The sequence below is a fragment of the Cebidichthys violaceus genome, unplaced genomic scaffold, assembly GCF_023349555.1.
Source record: "Cebidichthys violaceus isolate CVI_PGR_0920_01 unplaced genomic scaffold, fCebVio1.0.p SCAF_1, whole genome shotgun sequence".
Taxonomy (NCBI): domain Eukaryota; kingdom Metazoa; phylum Chordata; class Actinopteri; order Perciformes; family Stichaeidae; genus Cebidichthys; species Cebidichthys violaceus.
In genome coordinates this window covers 9,749,731-9,768,735 of record NW_027176262.1, presented here as the reverse complement: position 1 = coordinate 9,768,735, position 19,005 = coordinate 9,749,731, and the positions used below count along the sequence as shown (strand labels likewise).

The following is a 19,005-nucleotide window of genomic DNA, read 5'->3' as shown; positions in this document are numbered from 1 at the left end:
CAGCACTATGCAAGATTTTAAAAAAGGAGCCTTTTCTAAAATACTAAATACTGTAAAATCTGAATGAAGGCGACTTCCACGGGCCCACGTTCTTCCGCTGGGCTGAGTCAGTGCAAGTCAATGACACAATATCAATCAGCCATTCTGGTGACACAGATGCATCTCTGTGCTGCTGTCTTTACTGCCTCTTTCAGTCGTCACACAGATCTTCACTGTTTAATGCATTATTTGAATACTGTGTGTGGATGCAGTGTGTGTGTATTCATGGAGGGTGGGAGCAACATTTGTATGTGTATGTCCTGAATGGCCTGCATTCACACAGCTTCCCCTATATATACTGCGGGGTTATCATATCACAATACACTACATTGTGGCTCAGTGGGCTGAAATAAAGTGAATAGTTGAGTGACACTGAAGTGTGCTGATAAAAAAAACAAAAAAAAAAACAGTTGTAACTGTGTTATGGCCAGAGCTGTTGACTGAAGGAGTTCATCATAAGACCTGAGTCCACTGTATTCATATTTATTTACTATCTATGTATTTATTGTTACTGTAAAGAACAAAGGAGGGGGAATATCAGGGTCAGAGATGAAAAGGCAACAAGTTGATTCAAGCCATAAATCGATAGTTCATGATTGTTGGTTAAGATGTTTATTATACATCCTGCAAAACAATTAGACAAACCAGTCTTATACAGACCACCCTGGCCTTCTTTTAGGATCTCTGACTTTTGAGTTTCATTTTTGGTTCCACCAAGTAAAAGATCTAAGTTTTTTTTAATTAAACTTTATATTAAGGATGGTGTAAATGACTGTGACCAAGTGAAATGTCTCCTGCGTGGCCAAGTGTGTAAGAGAACTACGACAGTAGATGCAAAAACGTGAAAAAGCAAATATCCCCATCTAGAGCCACTGTTTGATTTTTGCTCCTTCTGGGCTACTGTAGAAACATAGTGACGGCTCTGTGAAGAGGACCTGCTCCGAAGATGTAAAGGGCTCATTCTAAGGTAACAAAAACACAACTTATATTTTTAGGTGATCATACACTAAAGTAAACACACTTGTTATTGCTCCATTCCATTTCTGTCAATAGATCCCCCTAAATGCTGCACGCTGTTCCTTAAAGAAATAAAAAAACACAGTAATTATAATGAATTAATTCTAAATGATTACAGATTTGCTGTCGATCGACTATTTGATTTAGGGTAAAGTGAGCATTTAAGGCACATTAGCATGTTTTGTACACCTAAGCATCATATCCTTTCAGAAACCCAGATAGTAGCCCTTGTTCCAGGTTGGAGAAACCCAAATATGATGAGTTTATATCAGCAGATAATCAGTAAAATTAAAATATGATCGATAATCTAACAAATCTCAAGAAAGACCCACACCTCACCAGCCGAAAGAAAGAACAGGCACAAAGTGGGCACCAGTGAACTGATTTATTTACAAAGAGGAACCCACAGTGACAAATCGAGAGCAGCTACATACAGGACGTAACCAGAGCCAGATAAACAGAGTTGTGAGCAGGTTGTTGTTCTCCTCCCTGTAGACGACTGTGAAAAAACCCCAGCAAACATACGTTTCAGAGCCAACAGTGAAAACCTTGATGCCAAAACTTCTCATCTTCTTTCTGAAAGATCTACGACAGTTATAATTTAAACGTCACTGACAGCGCATGCCAGAAAGGAGGAGGGGGGGTACAAACAAAAACAAAACCTTACACAAATATATAAAAATATGCCATTAGATTCATATCAACAATTGAGTACCGTGGGTGCACTATTTACAGAAAAAGGCAATATATACCAATATTTACAACAATAAAGACTTCTTTCACATACGGGCACGAGGAGGATACCAACACGTTCCGTGAGTTACAGTGATGATAGGATGCGTTTGATGTGAATCTTCTCTTTCATTCACTGTCCTGGTCAAGTTATCGCATCTAGGTTTACTTCATATCTAAGACGCGGTGTGTTCGAGTGCATGCTTGTATGTCTGTAAAATAAAGAGAGTCAAACTCATTACACTGTGCTCAAAACCTAAAATGCAACTGCTGAAAATATGAGTGTTGAGTCATTAGTATTTATGTGACTACCATGTAAATGTAAAAGTATATTCTTAAGGCAATTTTTTTCTGATTTAAAAAGAAAATCTACCACCTTTCTGAATCCGTTGAATTGAGAGTTCTTGACTCCAAGGTTTCGGTTTCAGCCCCAGGACACTAAGTGATTTAGTTCTTCCGTTGCCCGACTCAGCAGAGATAGCACACCGATGTTCCTCCACATCATTTCTCACAGAAAACATAAAACTCCACCCGAAGGAGCTCTCCAATGCTCTACAGCCAGCATGGATATACAGCATGTTCATGGGTGACCGGGCAGCTCTTGGCAAATATTAATTTAGTTGTGAATCATACAGAACATAAAAAAACACTTTCTGCTACCGTAACCTTAGAAGATGTAAAAGGAATAACTGAACATTTTGGGAAATAATCTTGTTCCCTTTTTTGCTTAGCGTTAGATGAGAAGATTAATATCACTCTCGTCTAGCAGAGAGGTGACAAGAAACCGAATAAGCGTATTTCCCCAAAGTGTTGAACTCGTCCTGTAACATTTGATAAAATTGTCAAACTTTCCTCTGCTGTATTCTATACATGCTACCACAAGCTAACTGTAATTTAGCCTACATTTTGGGAGAAAAAAAATAATCACAATGTCCTTCTCATACTTTTTAACTGAATAACAGAGCACTGATGGAGGTTGCGCGCGCGCACACACACGCGCGCACACACACACACACACACACACACACACACACACACACACACACACACACACACACACACACACACACACACACACACACACACAGGCCTTTACACTCACAAAGGTAAAGAGCTCACTAGCTTGTTAGCTGCTATCAGAATAACCAATCAATCCTCTTAACTGTTGCAGAGTTAACCTAATGCGTTCTGAGGTGATGCCCAGATGGCTGGCAAAGTGCAACAAGGCTTTCTAGGTTTGAAGGAACCAAAGACGATCTCTGCTTAAGCCCCCAAAGCCTGATGTAGCCTGACGCTAACATGCGAGTGTGTGCAAGGACGAGTCAGAGTCACCTTTCACTTCCCTCTGACATCTGCTGCAGTGAGAGCTGACTTTTCCCTACGTGTGTGTGTGTGTGTGTGTGTGTGTGTGTGTTTAATGGCTTAACTTTTAGCCTTCTGAAGGCACGTGCAGGTGCTCAGCATTTGTCCTTCTGACCTACTTTGTATCTCGGGTGCTCTCTTTCCTCACAAACACACCCACATGCAACTCGTTCTCCAAAGATCAATACTGAAATCAAGCATTTGTGCATCGGTGGGGTGTAACGTTACATCTTAGCTGCATATGTCCTGTGACACAATACGCACCGTGAAGCTGTCAAATAATTGAAATTTTGAGCATCTCTTTGCAATCAGCACCCAAACACACGACTGACTGTTTCGAGACAAGGATCACGCTGCGTTCAGGGACAGCATGAGGTGAATTTTGGGAAGAGTCTGCAGTCTGGGTCTTTTGGCCACAAACAACCAACAGATGAGTGGAGATGTTTTCTCATGACAAAAAGAACCCCGTCTTGTGTATTGTACTGAACCACGAGTGGACTGATTGGTTCTCCCCCCCCCAGCTGTGTGTATGTCTGTCTGCCCGAACCAAACTACGCCTAGTTATCTGTTCCACTAATCAAGTCAGGGCCTCCTTGTTCTTCAACTCCTAAACAAAAAGTGAAAACTACATCTTCTATAAATTAAGTGCTGGAAAAAGGTGGCGCTAAAAATCAAAACCATAAATACTGTACATCACTATCGTTAATCTGCTACCACAGCCTAGCGTCACAGAAGTCAGTAACTTCAGCTCCTGATTTCTGCTAAACAAACAAAAACATTTCATGTCAAAACTGTAACGCATACGAGGCTTTGGCATAGTCATGTTAAGGAGGAACGTCTCCAAATGCACTCCTCCTACTCAACTCCAGTAGCGGGCATCATCTACGTTCATGTCATCTTATACTGACAAAACAAAAATTAAATAAGAAAATCAGATACAAATTGACCATCTGTGGAAAACACACACTTATGTTTTGTTTTTTTTACAAATGTCTTCCTATTCAGTGAGAGGATGTGTGCATTAATGTGCGTGTGTGTCTTGCTAGATACCCTTGCCACATATTGCACTTTAATGATATTCATTCTCCCTCTACAGAAGAAAAGAAGATGTTAGCAGTCTGGCATCTATAAGCAATGATCGTGGAGATGTTGTTTTTTGTCTTTTTAAAAGCTCACAGACATCAACTGAACCTCTCTTCCAATCTTGAGCTCCAAATGAATGAAAATTCAGAATATCCATCCAACTACAGTCTGTGATGGTGTATTTTACTTAAGTTTCCATTCATATATTTTTATATGACATTTACCTCTGATCATCAGGAGGCATTGTGTCTGCAGCTCAGGCTAAGATGAAGTGATGATGGGGTAAAAGGTTGATGTCCAAGTCCCCAAAAAACAGAGAATTAAGTTCAAAGGACAAGTACATGCTTCACTCAGACGTCCTGCTTCAACCTCCTGTCCTCTTCTGTCTCTCTCGTCTAACCATACATCCACGTGTGAAAGTTTCATTTCCCCCTTCTCTGTCTCTTCTTCTGTCTCCTTCAGTGAAGACTTTTCTAGACAATATCTGCAGATGCCAAAAAAAACCCAAAATACACACACACGGACACCACTCGGAGAGCAACGACGCACACCATCAGAAACATCAACACGGTAAAACTGGCTTTGAAGGGATCATACTCATTAGCAATGTCCAGGAGGGAGTTGGCAGCCAAATTACGCACATAGAGACTTGGTGGAACTGAGCAGAAGACCACAGCAACACCGAAAAGTGACGAGTCCGATGTGGAGAGGACGGGGGCTTGTGCGGAGGAGGTTGGGGCGGGTTGTTCACACCGAGGTCGACCGCCTCAGACCTTCCAAAGCAAAAGATGGTTGGTGCTGTCGTCCCGTCCGACCGTTTCACTGCTATTGGTGAGTCGGAAGTCCTCGTAGCCGTCGCCGCCGGAAATGACCAGATGGTTGTTTTTTGACGGGATGTGGGCCGAGGCTCGACGCCGTGCCGAGTCCCGCCTTTGCAGGTTTCCGTCAACTGTGCTGCTCTGAGATTGGTTGCCTAAAAACAGAGAAGAGGGGATTAAAGTGATGATAAAACGTTGGTTAAGTTGTTCAATTTTTGTGTTGCAAAAGTAGACGAGAGTGCACATAAAAAAAATAAAGCATTTAAGTACCTGTGGAGTCAGTTGTTGTAGGAGGGAAGCTCATGTCGAACCCTTCCGGTAGTTCAATGGATGTGAGGAACCGAACGTGTCCCGTGTGTCCGTGAGCCGAGCCCATCGGCACCTGGGGGACTTTCAGTGTCCCGGCACCGTTTCCCGAACTCACTGCTGGGATCACCAGTGTAAGCACCACCCCTGCAGAAGAACACCATCTTAAAACACACTTTCTTTTTTTTTTTAATCGAAAGACTAGAATTAACGCCTTCACGGTTGTATTTCTCATCATGTTTTTGGCAAATTTGAAGGAATTCCTTAAAAGGTGCATATACAAAATTCCCAAGTTCTACCATTGCAAAGACAAACACTAAATATGACATATATAAATTATGACTTTTGTAATGCTGTTTGCATATGAGTGAAACAAAATGCTACTTCATCATCAAGCTTAATGTATTTTGGGATGTTTTTACCCGCACTGGTGCCGATCCACAGCAGATCCTTACAGGCCAGCAACGCTGTGATTCTCAGACAGGCGGCTTTGTGCTGTCTGATGATCGCGTCTGCACCTGAATGGAGAGAGAGAAAAGAGATGATGGGATGTAGGCGAGGTGAGGGAAAAGTGGTGAGGATGAAGGGAGAGACAGTGGAGAGAGAGAGAGAGAGAGACAGAGAGAGAGAGAGACAGAGAGAGAGAGAGAGAGAGAGAGAGAGAGAGAGAGAAAAGATATTTTAAATTGGGGATTAAAGCTGTGGAAAGCTCCTGCATGTGAGCTGCTGTCCACAATAAGAAACCTAATATGTAAACACATTACCTGCTAGCATTTTATGCACAGCAGGCGCCACATCCACCTCCGTCAGGCTCTCCAAGGTCTGAGCGTGGTAGAGCTTCACCTGTGCACTTCCCTGCAACGCCAACCACACACCCTGACCGTACGCCACCATGCAGGTCACGCACCGACTGCTGTCTGTGCCCACCTGGAACCAGTGCTGAGGAAAGAAGATGCACACACATACACACACAGTGATTGTTCTGTCTGCATCGTCACTTATCCACCCGTACACACATTGGTCCATCCTTCTACCCACCTCTTGCACCAGTGTAGTTGTGTTGATAATAAGCACTCTGTTCTGTGAGCCACACCAAAGCTTTCCTCCCACAGGGACCATTTTGGTGACGGGGCTACTGGGCGTGCCCAGAACTAACGTCTGAGAAGACTGAGGGTCCCAGAAACTACCTGCAGAATGAGATTAGGGAGGGGGAGGGGGGGGGGGGGGGGGGGTACATAAAGAATATAAAAGATACAGAAACATGAATAATTTGGATACTTAAGTGGTTGAAGCAAGCTGGAATAACGATAATGTCAGCACTCCCAGTAGGTGCTGTCCAAAAAAGACGGCCGTCTTACCTGCTTCCCTCTGATAGACGATCACTTCTCCACTGGCCAACGCCACAAACACTTTGTTATCCAAATACCTGTAAGAGGAAAAAGAAAAGGAGGGATGTCAAGTTTAGCACACTTTCCCTCCTTGTGGCTCCACATTTTCTATTATCTAAAGCGGCATAACTTCCACTATTATTATTAGTTTTTAAAGGCAAAGTGGTGGAAAAGAAGGGAACTCACAGTATACAGAGGATGGAGGCTGAGTGTTGCATCTTCATGCTGTTCTTACGATTACGGATGTTGTCCGAGGACTGGTACACATGGATGCTAACGGGAACAGAAGCATTATAGGAGGTTATATGATGAAATCAGTGCACTCATAACCAACTGTTTTCTATGTGCAAACAGAAAACTAAAGTTAATTCATGTGCATCATGTGTCATCTGAAATGTCATAACTCCATTTGTGTTAAGTTTTAATCTGGACCGAGGGTTTACGGTGTGTGCGTATCATACACACCATCCATCTTCTGTGCCCAGCCACACTGAGCTCTGGTAGGCCTCCGGGTCGATGCTGAGCAGGTCCTCCAGGCTGGCCCTGGTGAAGGAGCCCCGAGAGGAGCGGCGCATGGCGCGGCCGTCCATGGCGCTCTCCGTGTTGCCGCGGCCTCCTCCTACTCCGCCCACTCCCAACATCCCGGGGGCTCCGTAGGAGCTCGCCACCGGGAACTCCTGCTCCTCCTCACTGCTGGTGGTCTCTGTAGCCATGTCCTTGGAGCCGGGGCCCTCGTCATCTTAGAGGAGGAAATGAGAGTAGAAGTATTTAAGTGGAAACAATAAGTAAGTGTGTGTGTGTGTGTGTGTGTGTGTGTGTGTGTGTGAGACTGGAGTGTTTGTTTTTGTACTCACTGCCATAGTTGGAGGATATGGTGGAGTGACTGGCCTGACTCTGTAGAGTAGAGGAGGGGCTGGGTGAATCCTCGTCATCTGTGTCATCGCTGTCAAAAGGAACAAGCTCCGCCCCTGGTCCTGCAAACAATCAGTTCATCAAACGAAAACTGCAGTATATATATATATATATATATATATATATATATATATATATATATATATATATATATATATATATATATATACACACATACATACATGCATACACACATACAGGTAGAATACAAGTGGATGCCATTCATACAGGCCAATAATAGCAAAAGATGGGATTATACTATGGCAGCTAACAGTTTACCACCCAGTTTGTTTTACAGTAGGAGCTGTTGCTGCTCGTCATGTTGTAAAGCCCTCATGGACTAACCTGTGGGTTGCTCCGTCAGCTCCAGAGATGATTGACAGATAGATATATGGAGCTGCTGCTGCTGCTGGGTGTGACCCGGTGCTGCGGAGGCTGTGGCCAGGGTGGGCTCTGATCCACGCTCCCTACGAGGTCAAGAGTCATCGGTTCATGGTACGGAATATAAATGAAGTCAGGAATAGAATCAATGAACCAGGCAGGTAAAGATTAAGCATTTTGTTAATGCAATTGTGTGTGTGTGTGTGTGTGTGTGTGTGTGTGTATGTATATACTGACCTCCCCTTGAGTCCGGGAACGGCAGCGATACATATGATCCTCGCTGAGCAGACGGCAATACAGGCCTCGACTGTGGGCTCATCTTTGATGTTCAACAGACACACCTGGAGAGACAAAACATCATCATCCTGTCAGTCAAGTTTTAACTGCAAAAGCTAAATTGTGTTGGGTTTTTTCTCCACCAGAGAGCACAAGGACTAATATCATAGTATTTGCTCACCTGTCCCACATATCCATCACTGTTACACACCCACACCTCACAACCACTGTCGGGACAGCTGTGGCTTGGAGAGGCACACGAAAACTGGAGACAAACAACAATTGATTACTTTTGTACATTTGTAAAGAGAGCTTGTCTACGGGTATTAAGTCATTCATATATGTGTAAACAGAATAGACAGCAGATACTCTCTGCTGCTCTCACCTGCATTCCGCTGCGCGTCTTCATAATAGGAATAGCCTTCAGAAACTCTGGGTCCCACTGGTCCTTATTCATTGCTAAACACAACGGCACATTGACAGTTGAGAAAACTGAAACAACAATAATTGAAGGTGCTTAATACAGCTGACCTGAGAGTTTATACTTAACCTGAGGAGAGTCAAAAGACAGAGGGTGTCATATGCTGCACAGATTGTAAAGCCCTTGAGGCAAAATTGTGATAAATTGGGCTTTTTAAATAAAACCAACTTGACAAAACCATTGCATCCACATGCTGCTGCTGCTGCTGCTGCTGCTGCTGCTGCTGCTGCTATCTCCTTTGTCTACTGTACTTGTCAAGCTACACTACAGTGAATAACATTTTGCTTTTTCACTCACCTAACTTCTTCTTGGCGTCTTCAAAGGCCTGTTCAAAGTTGGAGCGCGTGTCAGGAGAAGTGAACTCGAAGACGAAGCTGCTCTCGGCGGAGGCCGTGGTGAACTCCAGCTTTGTGGGCAGGAAGGTCATGCTGAAGGCCAGAGACTGCTTCTCCGACAGCTCCCTGTGCACCAACGCCATCAGGTCCTTTATCACCTCGTCCAGGGACTGAGAGAGATGGAAACAGCAAGAAAAAAAGACAGTTAGATGTTGTAGCATATCATAGAACAGAAGACAATAAGACAGATCAAAATAAATGAAGACATTCTCATTGTGTGTGAAGACTCAGTGAAACATGTGGCTGGTGTCTGCATGGTTTGTGTGTGTGTTGGTCCACAGTACCTGATGTGGGAAACCGAGGGTCTCAGACAGCTTGCTGATCTGACCCAGAGTGCTCAGATCCTCGTCTAACCGACTAATCATCTTCTGGATGCTCTCCTTGTTTGTTGCCTGAGTGGAGCCTAAAGCACAGATTTATTTCAAATAAAAACACCATCACAATGAAGAAAACAGTGACAGGAAGCCCATGTGTTTCATGCAATCAATAGATGGAGCCTTACTTTTCACCACCTCCACGTCCTCCAAGGGCAGCTTCCACAGGAACTTGTATTTACTGGAGGTATCAATCATACTTGCAGCAGAGTATCTGAAAGAGAAAGAGAGAGAGAGAGAGAGAGAGAGAGAGAGAGAGAGAGAGAGAGAGAGAGCAGCAGAAGAAATAGAAAAAGAAAATGAGGACAAACATGGCCTATTGTACAACACCAGGGGACAGTGTGGTTTGGAAACTGTATTTTGATGGTGTGTGTTTTAATGTGTGTGTGTGTGTGTGTGTGTGTGTGTGTGTGTGTGTGCGCACGCGTCACGTACAGGCTCATGGAGCTGCGTCTTAACGAGCCAGACTTCCTCTTGAGAGTGGTGCAGATGATCAGATCACTGAAGAGGAAGAGAGAACGGTCCTTCTTCCCACCTACTGTCTTCTACAGAGAGAGAGAGGAGAGAGAGAGAGAAGCTCAGACTATCTTACCTTGGGCTCTGGATCACTTTTAATACAATATTATATTTATGACACAGTCCTCTTTAATCATTCCCATTACTTTGACTTATTTTCCTTGACATGACACCAATACAGAAACCTTACTATGCTACAAATATTTCTCAACTGAAAAAGTACTTCTTACCGCCTCCATGACCATTTCCTGTCTCAAGAACTTCCTCTGGGGGTTCAGAATCTGCGCGCACACGCACACGCACACGCACACACACACACACACACACACACACACACACACACACAGCATCACTTAATATACCATAAAAATAACTGTTTAAGTGTTTTAGGATGGAATGAAATAGCTGTACAAAAGCCACCTGGGATATATTTTACCATTTTCTTAAATCCTGTGACATAAAATTAATCAATTAACCAAGAGGACAATCTGCTTTGAGTTTTATCTTTACTGTGATGTATATCTCACATGTTCAACTCCCTCTATGTGCGCCTCGATCTCCTGGATGACCCTGGCCTCCCTCTCCGCCTCCTCAGCAGAGCGACGCCCCTTATTGATCCTCTCAGCCAACCGCTTGATGTCTCTCTGGGCGTCCAGTAAGTACGGGTGGTCCGGGTGATCCTCTGGGGTGTGCTTGAGCAGGTCCTTGAACACAAAACAAACACAAATGATTTAATCTCCCTGTACGTGAGCTTCTTGTCACTAAACACAGGACGAGGCTACTTAACAAGAATACAGAAAGTAGGCAGTTATGTTTTTGAGATTAGTCACCTTCACCAGCAGCTCATATCGAGGAATCCTCTGGACTGGTTTGATCATCAGATCCCCCAGAGCCTGCTTCTCCTTGTTCTCACGCATGTTTTGCTGTCGGGGGTGAAGATAGGAGGACGATGGAGACACAAGTAAGAGCAAGTAACAAGATGTGTTGCAATTACAGTCTCCACCACAGGGTGGCGATGTGGTTCCACTCTAAAAAACACCCGTCTGGCATGAAGCTCTCTGTGGTTGAAAACTGAGAAGAGGACGAGGACATGGCAGCTTTTTGTGGTGCCCGATTACAATTTCTGCATCGGCGCTTCTGTCTGTGGCGTTATTCCCATACGCTTATTTCTGGTGGCACACCACAGCACATCAAAGTGTACAATAGTGGTCTACCACAATTAACTGGACATATTGCTAATATATTCCAGGGTTTTGAAGACAAATCATCTGGTTGAATTGGTTTAAAGAGATGATTTGAGACGGTAAATAGTCCTCATTTATAATTTCACACCCAGAAAGATCAGAAATATATATATTTACTGAAAGAGAAAATATATTTCAGTAGTTTTGAGTGAATATTTAAGATCCTCCAGATCTCCTGAGCAGAGGAAAATAAAACAGTTCCTCACATTAAATTTGACATAATCTGATTTAGAAATGAGGATAATAGCACAAAAACTTGATTTTAAGCCGATGTGTCTAAATACGGTAGATGTATATCCATTCCTGCAGAGGACAACAAAGAAGCTTTCATGCTCTGAAAGCTGGTTTAGGCTCTTCCACCAGACGAGGAAAACGTCTAGACTAAGTTGCCAGTTTTTTTCCACACACACACACACACACACACACACACACACACACACACACACACACACACACACACACACACACACACACACACACACACACACACACACACACACACACACACACACACAAGCAGCTGCCCGGACCAAACGGGACATCCTGTGACTCGGTCCAACACTCACCTCCAGGAACTTGTGAAACGCTGGCTTGGCCTCCTTGGCAATCCTCACAGCATCTTTGGCATTGAGGAAGTTGTCGATGTACGCTGAATACATATTAGCGAGCGTCTCTTTGGAGAACTGGAGGAAAAGCAGAAGAGCATATTAAACGTGACTATGCGGGAACTTTTATGTGACGATGGCTTGTTCAACGTTTAAACCACAATCCTGTTAGTAAAAGAAAGTTGATTACTAGGTGGAAATAACTTCATTAAGAATATGTGAGGTGCTGGTAAGAGGATTATACAGCAGGTCAACCTCTATGTTATCAGTGCACAGTTTCCCTTCAACACACAAAAAAAAAGGGGACTTGGGATAATTATTGTATTATAACATTTATGATACTTACACTTTTTGTTCAGCCAGATAATCTTCATAAATGAACACCATTTTTTATGATTTTTGATGTTAGGCTAAAGACAAACTACAGTGCGGTTGCATGAGAGTGAGAATATACAGCGAGGCTGTGAAGGCGGACTAGTCCGTGTGACGACGTTTGTTGACTCATTGAGCCACTTGTTAGAAACTGCCCTTTTAAGACGCGTAACACCTTCGTAATTCAAGAGAGAGGTATTTGCGCAACATCTCTTAGGCTTGTGTGTTTACCACAGACCTTATTTCAGACATCAAACCAAAATCCCATTGACTTTGAGATGAGGGAACCCGGAAGTGCAAAAATGCCAATTAATCTATTAGACCTGAAACAATTATTCGATTAATTGATAAATAAGAAAATAAACATGTATTTATTATTATTATTATCATGTATTAATCGTTTCAGTTGTCCAGCTTTACAAATGTTAGGATTTGCTGCTTTTTTCTGTTTGATAAATTAGAATATTTTTAGGTTTTGGACAAAAAAAAAGAAAAATGCGTTATGATGAGTATTTTTTATTATCGTGTTTTTTAACTTTAACAAGCTTTTTTTAAGCTTTCCACCAACACCAAAACCGTCCTCCCATGATTCCAGGATGAATGTTTCCAGGGACATTGTTGCATTTGGTGAAACAGTCAGGAAAAACAAGAAATAAGAGAAAACTATCGCTGCATTGCTATTTTGGTTCACTGTGCGGTAATTATATGTTCTCAACAGTCAACATTGAGTATGTGCTGTATTCATCACTGTGTAAATAAATCACAATAAATGCCAAAGAGAGCAGTAATGGAAAGGCTACCTTGGTGTTTTCAATTTGTTTTGGCCGCCGAATAGAATAGAATAATAGTTGTTTCACTCCATCAAACACACACATAAACACACACAGATGATTCACGCTGACCTGCTTTAGTTTCACAAATAGAGGGACTGAAAGACACAAACAGTGTTCACAGACATAATCCACAATGTGTGTTTTACGTCAGAGTCATGAAATAACCGGACCCTCTTTCTCTTTCATCATCCATCTCCCAGTGTCCTCTCCTTTCTCCCTCTTCTCAGGCCACGTCCACACTACTACGTCTCCATTTTAAAACGCATATCTTTTGCTACGTTTACACCGAGTGTCCACACTAATCTGCCATTATGGAGCAACGAAAAGGGATACGTTCAAAAACGCTCCCGAGGACGGATGAGTTTGAAAACTCCGGGGTTACCTCCTGGTGTGGTGTGGACGGGCAGAACAGCATAAGTTTGGAAATGATCGCTACTCGATTGGTTCTTAGCAGTCACGACGTGTCAACTGTTGTGAAGTCCACGCATAAACTGTAAAGGAACAAAAGCATAAATGCTCTCCAGGAAGACAGAGACTTCAGCCACCAGCAGAGAGGCAAATCTGAGGACAACTTGAGGATTAGTCCCAGGAGAGAAGAAAGAGAGAACAGGAATGCACTCATCTCTACTTCATGTAGACGGGTGAAACTAAACGTTCTTTTTCCTGCTACATCAACTGATCTAGCCTTAGCTCTGTTAACCGTCTGTCATTACAGGGCACAGAGAGAGCAGAGAGAGGACAGAATGGGTTCATCTGTGTCTAAAAACACAAACGAGAACCGCTTCAGTGCAATGTCAAATACCCCTGTTGTGGGGACATTTCCCACAAGCTGTAAAGCAATGACACAGCACATGTGCTGGATCCCTCTACCGCTGTAAACGGCAGACAGCTGAAGCAAAACACATGCCCCGTGTGAGGCTCGAACTCACGACCTTCAGATTATGAGACTGACGCGCTGCCTACTGCGCCAACGAGGCCTGAGATCACAGCAGGCTGCTGCACGCTGAAAAGCTGCGGCGGCGGGAGACAAAGAGGGGGGAGGGTGAGGCTCAGTGCGAGCAGTGGGGGAGGCTCTACCACAGCTGAGCTACGACCGAAGTTCTCTCTCCGTCGTGTTCTCCTGTTGCCATTCCTTTCCTATTCACAATGTATATACAAAGGTATGAAGTGTTGGTAAAATGAGGTAATGTTACATTTTAGTTTTCCTCAATCTACTTCTTTAACTGCTTGTCTTTCCCTTAGACCCATTGTCATTGTGTGACAGTTTGTGTCTCCAGTGAGTTTGTTTCATTCACGCTGCGAGGTGCTGAAAGGGATAACAATAGCATTAACATAGCAAGAGCGTGAGTTTTTCACCCCCCCACCTAATACAAAACAAAAGCTGTGGCCGCACTGCATTGTGGTCTATAAGTCTGTCTATGAAGAAATGGGAATATGTGCTTCTTTTGACTTCATGTAAACTGTTGTAGCTGTTACAGCTGAAACTAGAAGTCATTTTTTCTTTCATTCTCTTTCAACCTGACATCTAGTCCAACATGGATGTTTTAGAGCACTTGTTTTTTAACAGTCTAGGTTCAGAGCCACCCTCGGGTCGTGGGAAACTTTAAATGGGTTGACAAGAGGTCACCGGGAAAACAAAATATTAAACCAGTGTTGCCAACTGTCTCTTAATAAAAACAGCTTCCCTTCAGTCAAATAATGCTTTTTAAGGACTGTTTATTCATTTAAGCTCTAGTGTAGTCAAATACAGTTTGTGTGTCTGTACAAGTTCACTTCAGTACATCAGAAAAGTCAAATTTATAGAACATTTGTGGAATCAAACATAGAAAATAATAATAATTTATAAATATGAATCAACTTCTATTGTCATTGTCTATTGTAAGACATTGGAGCAGTTTGGGGTCTGATACCTTCCTCAAGGGTAACTATGTAGTGCCTGGTCTAGCGGGGACTTGAACCGGCAACCTACCGGTTCCCAAGCCAAGTCCTCCAGAATGAGACTACTGTCTCAAAACATGTACAAGAACTTGAATAAAACTTGTCTGCATTTGAATAATGACAAAGAAAACCACAGTTTTACAACGCTGAACTTCTGTCCTGAGCTTATCTTGCAGAGATAATAAAAACAAATACACAGTGAAGTAGGGCTGGGCGGTATGACCAAAAATGTATATCACGGTATTTTGTAAGATTTCACGGTATATCATGGTATTTCTTTTCACGTTAATGCATTAACTAATCAACACCGAAAATGATTTTATGAGCGGCTGGCAGTGAACAGCTGTTTTGTCTTCCATCTCTTCCTGCTTCCTTCACCTACATTCCCCTGGGTCCTAAGACCCTCCAATTACAGCTTCTTATCACCCTCTATGTACCAACTACATTTATAACAAATACCACACATATTACAGTCTAATCAGCGTTGCATATGTGTCTGGCCAAAATATCCCAAAAAGCAAAAAAAAAATGTTTTAATTATTTAAAATGTCTTTTTGTTTGTAATATGTATAATAAGCATATAATTTAGTTATCGCTACTGATAATTTAACAAACACAAAAACATGATATAGATAGGTTTGCAGTTTTCAAGGTGTAAATTTCAGATTGCATCTATTACACACGTGAAAATAACTCACGTTTTCTGCTGAGGTGATGTAAGTTCAACAGTGGCTCCAACCTCGCAAAACATCGGATTTTTTAAAACCAAAACACTTCCAACCAGCAGACACAGCTCCTCTCTTGGGCACAGACTCTATCGGTGCATCTCCGGTCTCTCTTTGTTCCTCCTGCATCGCTCTTTTCTGTTCTTTAAGTAACACAGCGGAGCCTCTCCCAGCTGTTAGCAGACTGTTGTGCTAATGGGCTAGCTACCGAGCTGTACCCAGCATGCTGTTCGGCGGTGAAATTTTATAAATGTACAATTATTAGTGTTACAAATTGTTTATGTGTCACAAACTCTTGTGTGCCGTGGTGTTGCCCTGTTAAAGAGCATTAGTTGTGGGTTATTAATTGTTGTGTTATAAAGCTATAACCATAACTTAGGGATCCCTCTTCAGTAAGACACTAAAGTCACTTGGTTACAGTTGTTTTTCCACAGTAACTTGTTCTCTTTAACATCATGGAAGCAACAAACCTGATTTGACTCTTTGTAAAGTTCAAACACATTCGTAGACTCATATGAATTGTATTTGTTATCATTAAAAATAGGAGGAGAGGACGCTTATTGACATCTCTACTCACCGATTGGATGAGGAAGTGTCCCACGGTCTGCCTATCGTGCCATTGGCCGACGCAGCCGACGACTTGCTCCAGGAAGTGCTCGTGGTGCTCCAGGATTTCGGGGATCTGGTAGAACATCTCGTCCACCAGCAGAGGGTCCACTATGGAGCCGCTGTCCGGCTGCTTGAGAGGACGCAAGTAGCCCTGAGGAGACAAGACAACCAGTTAATTACAGATCATTTCAAATCACTTAAACATTATATGCGCAAGGTTAACTGCCCGGGGCAATTTGTTTCTAGCATTGAGACCTTTGAGAACTAATTATTGTTATAGCTCCTTGAAAATTTGCTGAAATTAGTTTTATCAGGGTAATACTGGCTTTCTTCTACTCTACTGGTTGTATTCTTTCTACATACTACCTTACTTATTTTGGCCATAACACAATTTTCTCTCTGGGATTCCCAGGATAAAGTGCTTAATTAGCTTTACTCTCAATTACCTCTTTCTTTTCAGGGATCAGTAAGTAAGGGACAAACTTAATTTACATGAAAACACCTAGTAAGTAATAGGTAAGTACTTAACATTGCTCTAGTATGTATACTAGTATGCATGTTTTCTTACTACTTTTAAACCTGTATGAATTATGCTCATGAACTAACATCATCTAACTTAACAGTATTTATAACCACAGCATCACTCCATGTAATTTTTACTCACAGAAATGACAATTAAGAAACATCAACAGTGAATATTGAATGAGCTCTTCTTTTGAAAACGTCCTACCGTAAAACATATTTCTCTGACGTGACTTTTGAGGGTTAGCATACAGGTAATAACACCGGCTATAGCATTAGCATGCTAGCGGCGATTAGCATTAACGTTCCAATGCATGCAACTAATTATTAGCTCTACAGCCTGCATGATACTGGCTCTCTCCTAAACTACGTTGCTATAAAAATTCCCTCAATGCAGCCATACGTCACACAGTTATTACCAAACATAAATATGTAAAACATATAACTGACTTTAGCTCACATATAACTAGTCTGTTAACTCAGTTAGCAGATTTATTTCGATCAGCTCCGCCATTTTAACAAGCTCGGCAAAACTGATTCACGGCTACTATCACATTCAATGTCTCCGTTACTGTTACTAAGGCTGTACTCACGTGAAGTCATATTATCTATTATCAGAGTTCTGTATATAGTCAGTTTACCTGCTGTAATATAAAAATACAGGTGAGGTCAGAAGCTCTCTGTCCCGTTTGTACTTGAACTCAATCATCACGCGCTGACGGGTTTCTTCTACGCTACTATTGTTAGCTACTGATGCCAAGTATAATGCCTAGAGCGCCCTCTGCTGACAATACTGGGCTTAGCAGGAATAACAATATCACACATCCCAGTAAAAGACCTAGTAACAGAATGATGCAAGCTAATATTTCCCTGTTTTCTCAAACACCCAGTGCCAAACAGAGAAATGTAGAGATTAATTTTACTATCTAGACAGATGTGACCCCGAGACTCCAGAAGTGCGTTGCTCACTGCCTGACTTCATGGCACATCGGATGTATAATCCAATTGTTAAAATATTTGTATTGAAGAAAATTAGGAGAAAGAGAGGACATGTTTTAAGCAGCAGTGATTCAGCTTCATTCAACTTTCTTTCTTTTGGAAATACATTACATAAGAGCTCATTATCTGCCTGTAATAGCTCATCTTCATAGGGAAGCATTCAGAGCTTCTCTGATGACGATGTTGCTCATCTTGACGTTAACACCTACCTAACTGAAAGTTAGGTGTGTTTTGTCTTCAGTATCAACTTGCATTAGCTGGTACTAAAATGTACTTCTGCTCATTAGTGAAAGTGTTGTACTGTCGCGCTGTTCTTTTCCAGAGAGAGGAGAGAGGAGAGGGTCAGGAAGGTGACAAAAGTGTGGACGATGAGTGATCGCTGTGTGGGTCATTATGATAAACTGATGATGTGTCACCTGTGTGACGGGTTGAGCACAGCGTCATCATTCACAATGAGGGAATATCAGATGTGTCTCTCTTATACACATTGAATATGGTTTCCTTTTGTCCTAACTAACATGTAGATTGGTCTGCCTGTCACCCAGTTGGTCTCATTTTTCTTCTACTCCGAGTAATATGACTTAGATTGTGTGCTTGACAGTATGTGCGGCATCTTTCACATACATGCAGGCATTTGATCCATTGTTATTATTCTGAAATCATTAAGTACTGCTCATATTTATTACTTAAGATACACCAGGTATCTGGTCCTATAATATATCTATTCACACAAGTCCTAAAACTTGGGACCACGCTGCCGTCGAGCGGTCTCAGCTGAACCACATCTGAGACCCTCCTTCAGGGGATCTGCACTCTCACTGCAGTCACCGTGGTAACACTGTGTCACCATGGGAACGCAGCCCAGGATTATTCACTTTGTGGCCACAGACAGAAACACATGCATAGAGAGAGACAAGTCAGTGTGCACGTTGGGATGTGAGTGCACAAACACATACACACACATTTCATACAGATGTGTGCTAGCACACACACGGTGTTCAGCCCACACACAGCGAACGGTGACATGTTATAAAACAAGTAGGGACGGTGTGTGTGTGTGTGTGTGTGTGTGTGTGTG

At 42.5% G+C, this 19,005-nt stretch overlaps 1 protein-coding gene and 1 non-coding gene across 2 annotated transcripts in view; both read right to left on the bottom strand.

The window, feature by feature from the left end:
- Nucleotides 1-1,426: 1,426 nt before the first annotated feature.
- LOC137871815 (rho guanine nucleotide exchange factor 17-like) overlaps nt 1,427-19,005 on the bottom strand; it is a 58,971-nt gene continuing 41,392 nt past the window's right edge. Inside the window, exons 3-24 of the mRNA XM_068709811.1 lie at nt 16,375-16,557; nt 11,891-12,007; nt 10,911-11,003; nt 10,608-10,784; nt 10,311-10,361; nt 10,000-10,109; nt 9,693-9,778; nt 9,475-9,593; nt 9,093-9,300; nt 8,700-8,773; nt 8,496-8,579; nt 8,276-8,379; nt 8,003-8,124; nt 7,600-7,719; nt 7,211-7,484; nt 6,932-7,018; nt 6,716-6,783; nt 6,396-6,544; nt 6,122-6,296; nt 5,780-5,875; nt 5,322-5,504; nt 1,427-5,206 (exon numbers count right to left, since the gene is read on the bottom strand). Of these exons, the coding sequence (XP_068565912.1) occupies nt 5,001-5,206; nt 5,322-5,504; nt 5,780-5,875; nt 6,122-6,296; nt 6,396-6,544; nt 6,716-6,783; nt 6,932-7,018; nt 7,211-7,484; nt 7,600-7,719; nt 8,003-8,124; nt 8,276-8,379; nt 8,496-8,579; nt 8,700-8,773; nt 9,093-9,300; nt 9,475-9,593; nt 9,693-9,778; nt 10,000-10,109; nt 10,311-10,361; nt 10,608-10,784; nt 10,911-11,003; nt 11,891-12,007; nt 16,375-16,557 (2,886 nt within the window). The 3' untranslated portion in view covers nt 1,427-5,000. The remainder of the gene's footprint in view (nt 5,207-5,321; nt 5,505-5,779; nt 5,876-6,121; nt 6,297-6,395; nt 6,545-6,715; nt 6,784-6,931; nt 7,019-7,210; nt 7,485-7,599; nt 7,720-8,002; nt 8,125-8,275; nt 8,380-8,495; nt 8,580-8,699; nt 8,774-9,092; nt 9,301-9,474; nt 9,594-9,692; nt 9,779-9,999; nt 10,110-10,310; nt 10,362-10,607; nt 10,785-10,910; nt 11,004-11,890; nt 12,008-16,374; nt 16,558-19,005) is intronic.
- trnam-cau (transfer RNA methionine (anticodon CAU)) lies at nt 14,039-14,111 on the bottom strand. Its single transcript has one exon. It is a non-coding gene; the product is annotated as a tRNA-Met (tRNA).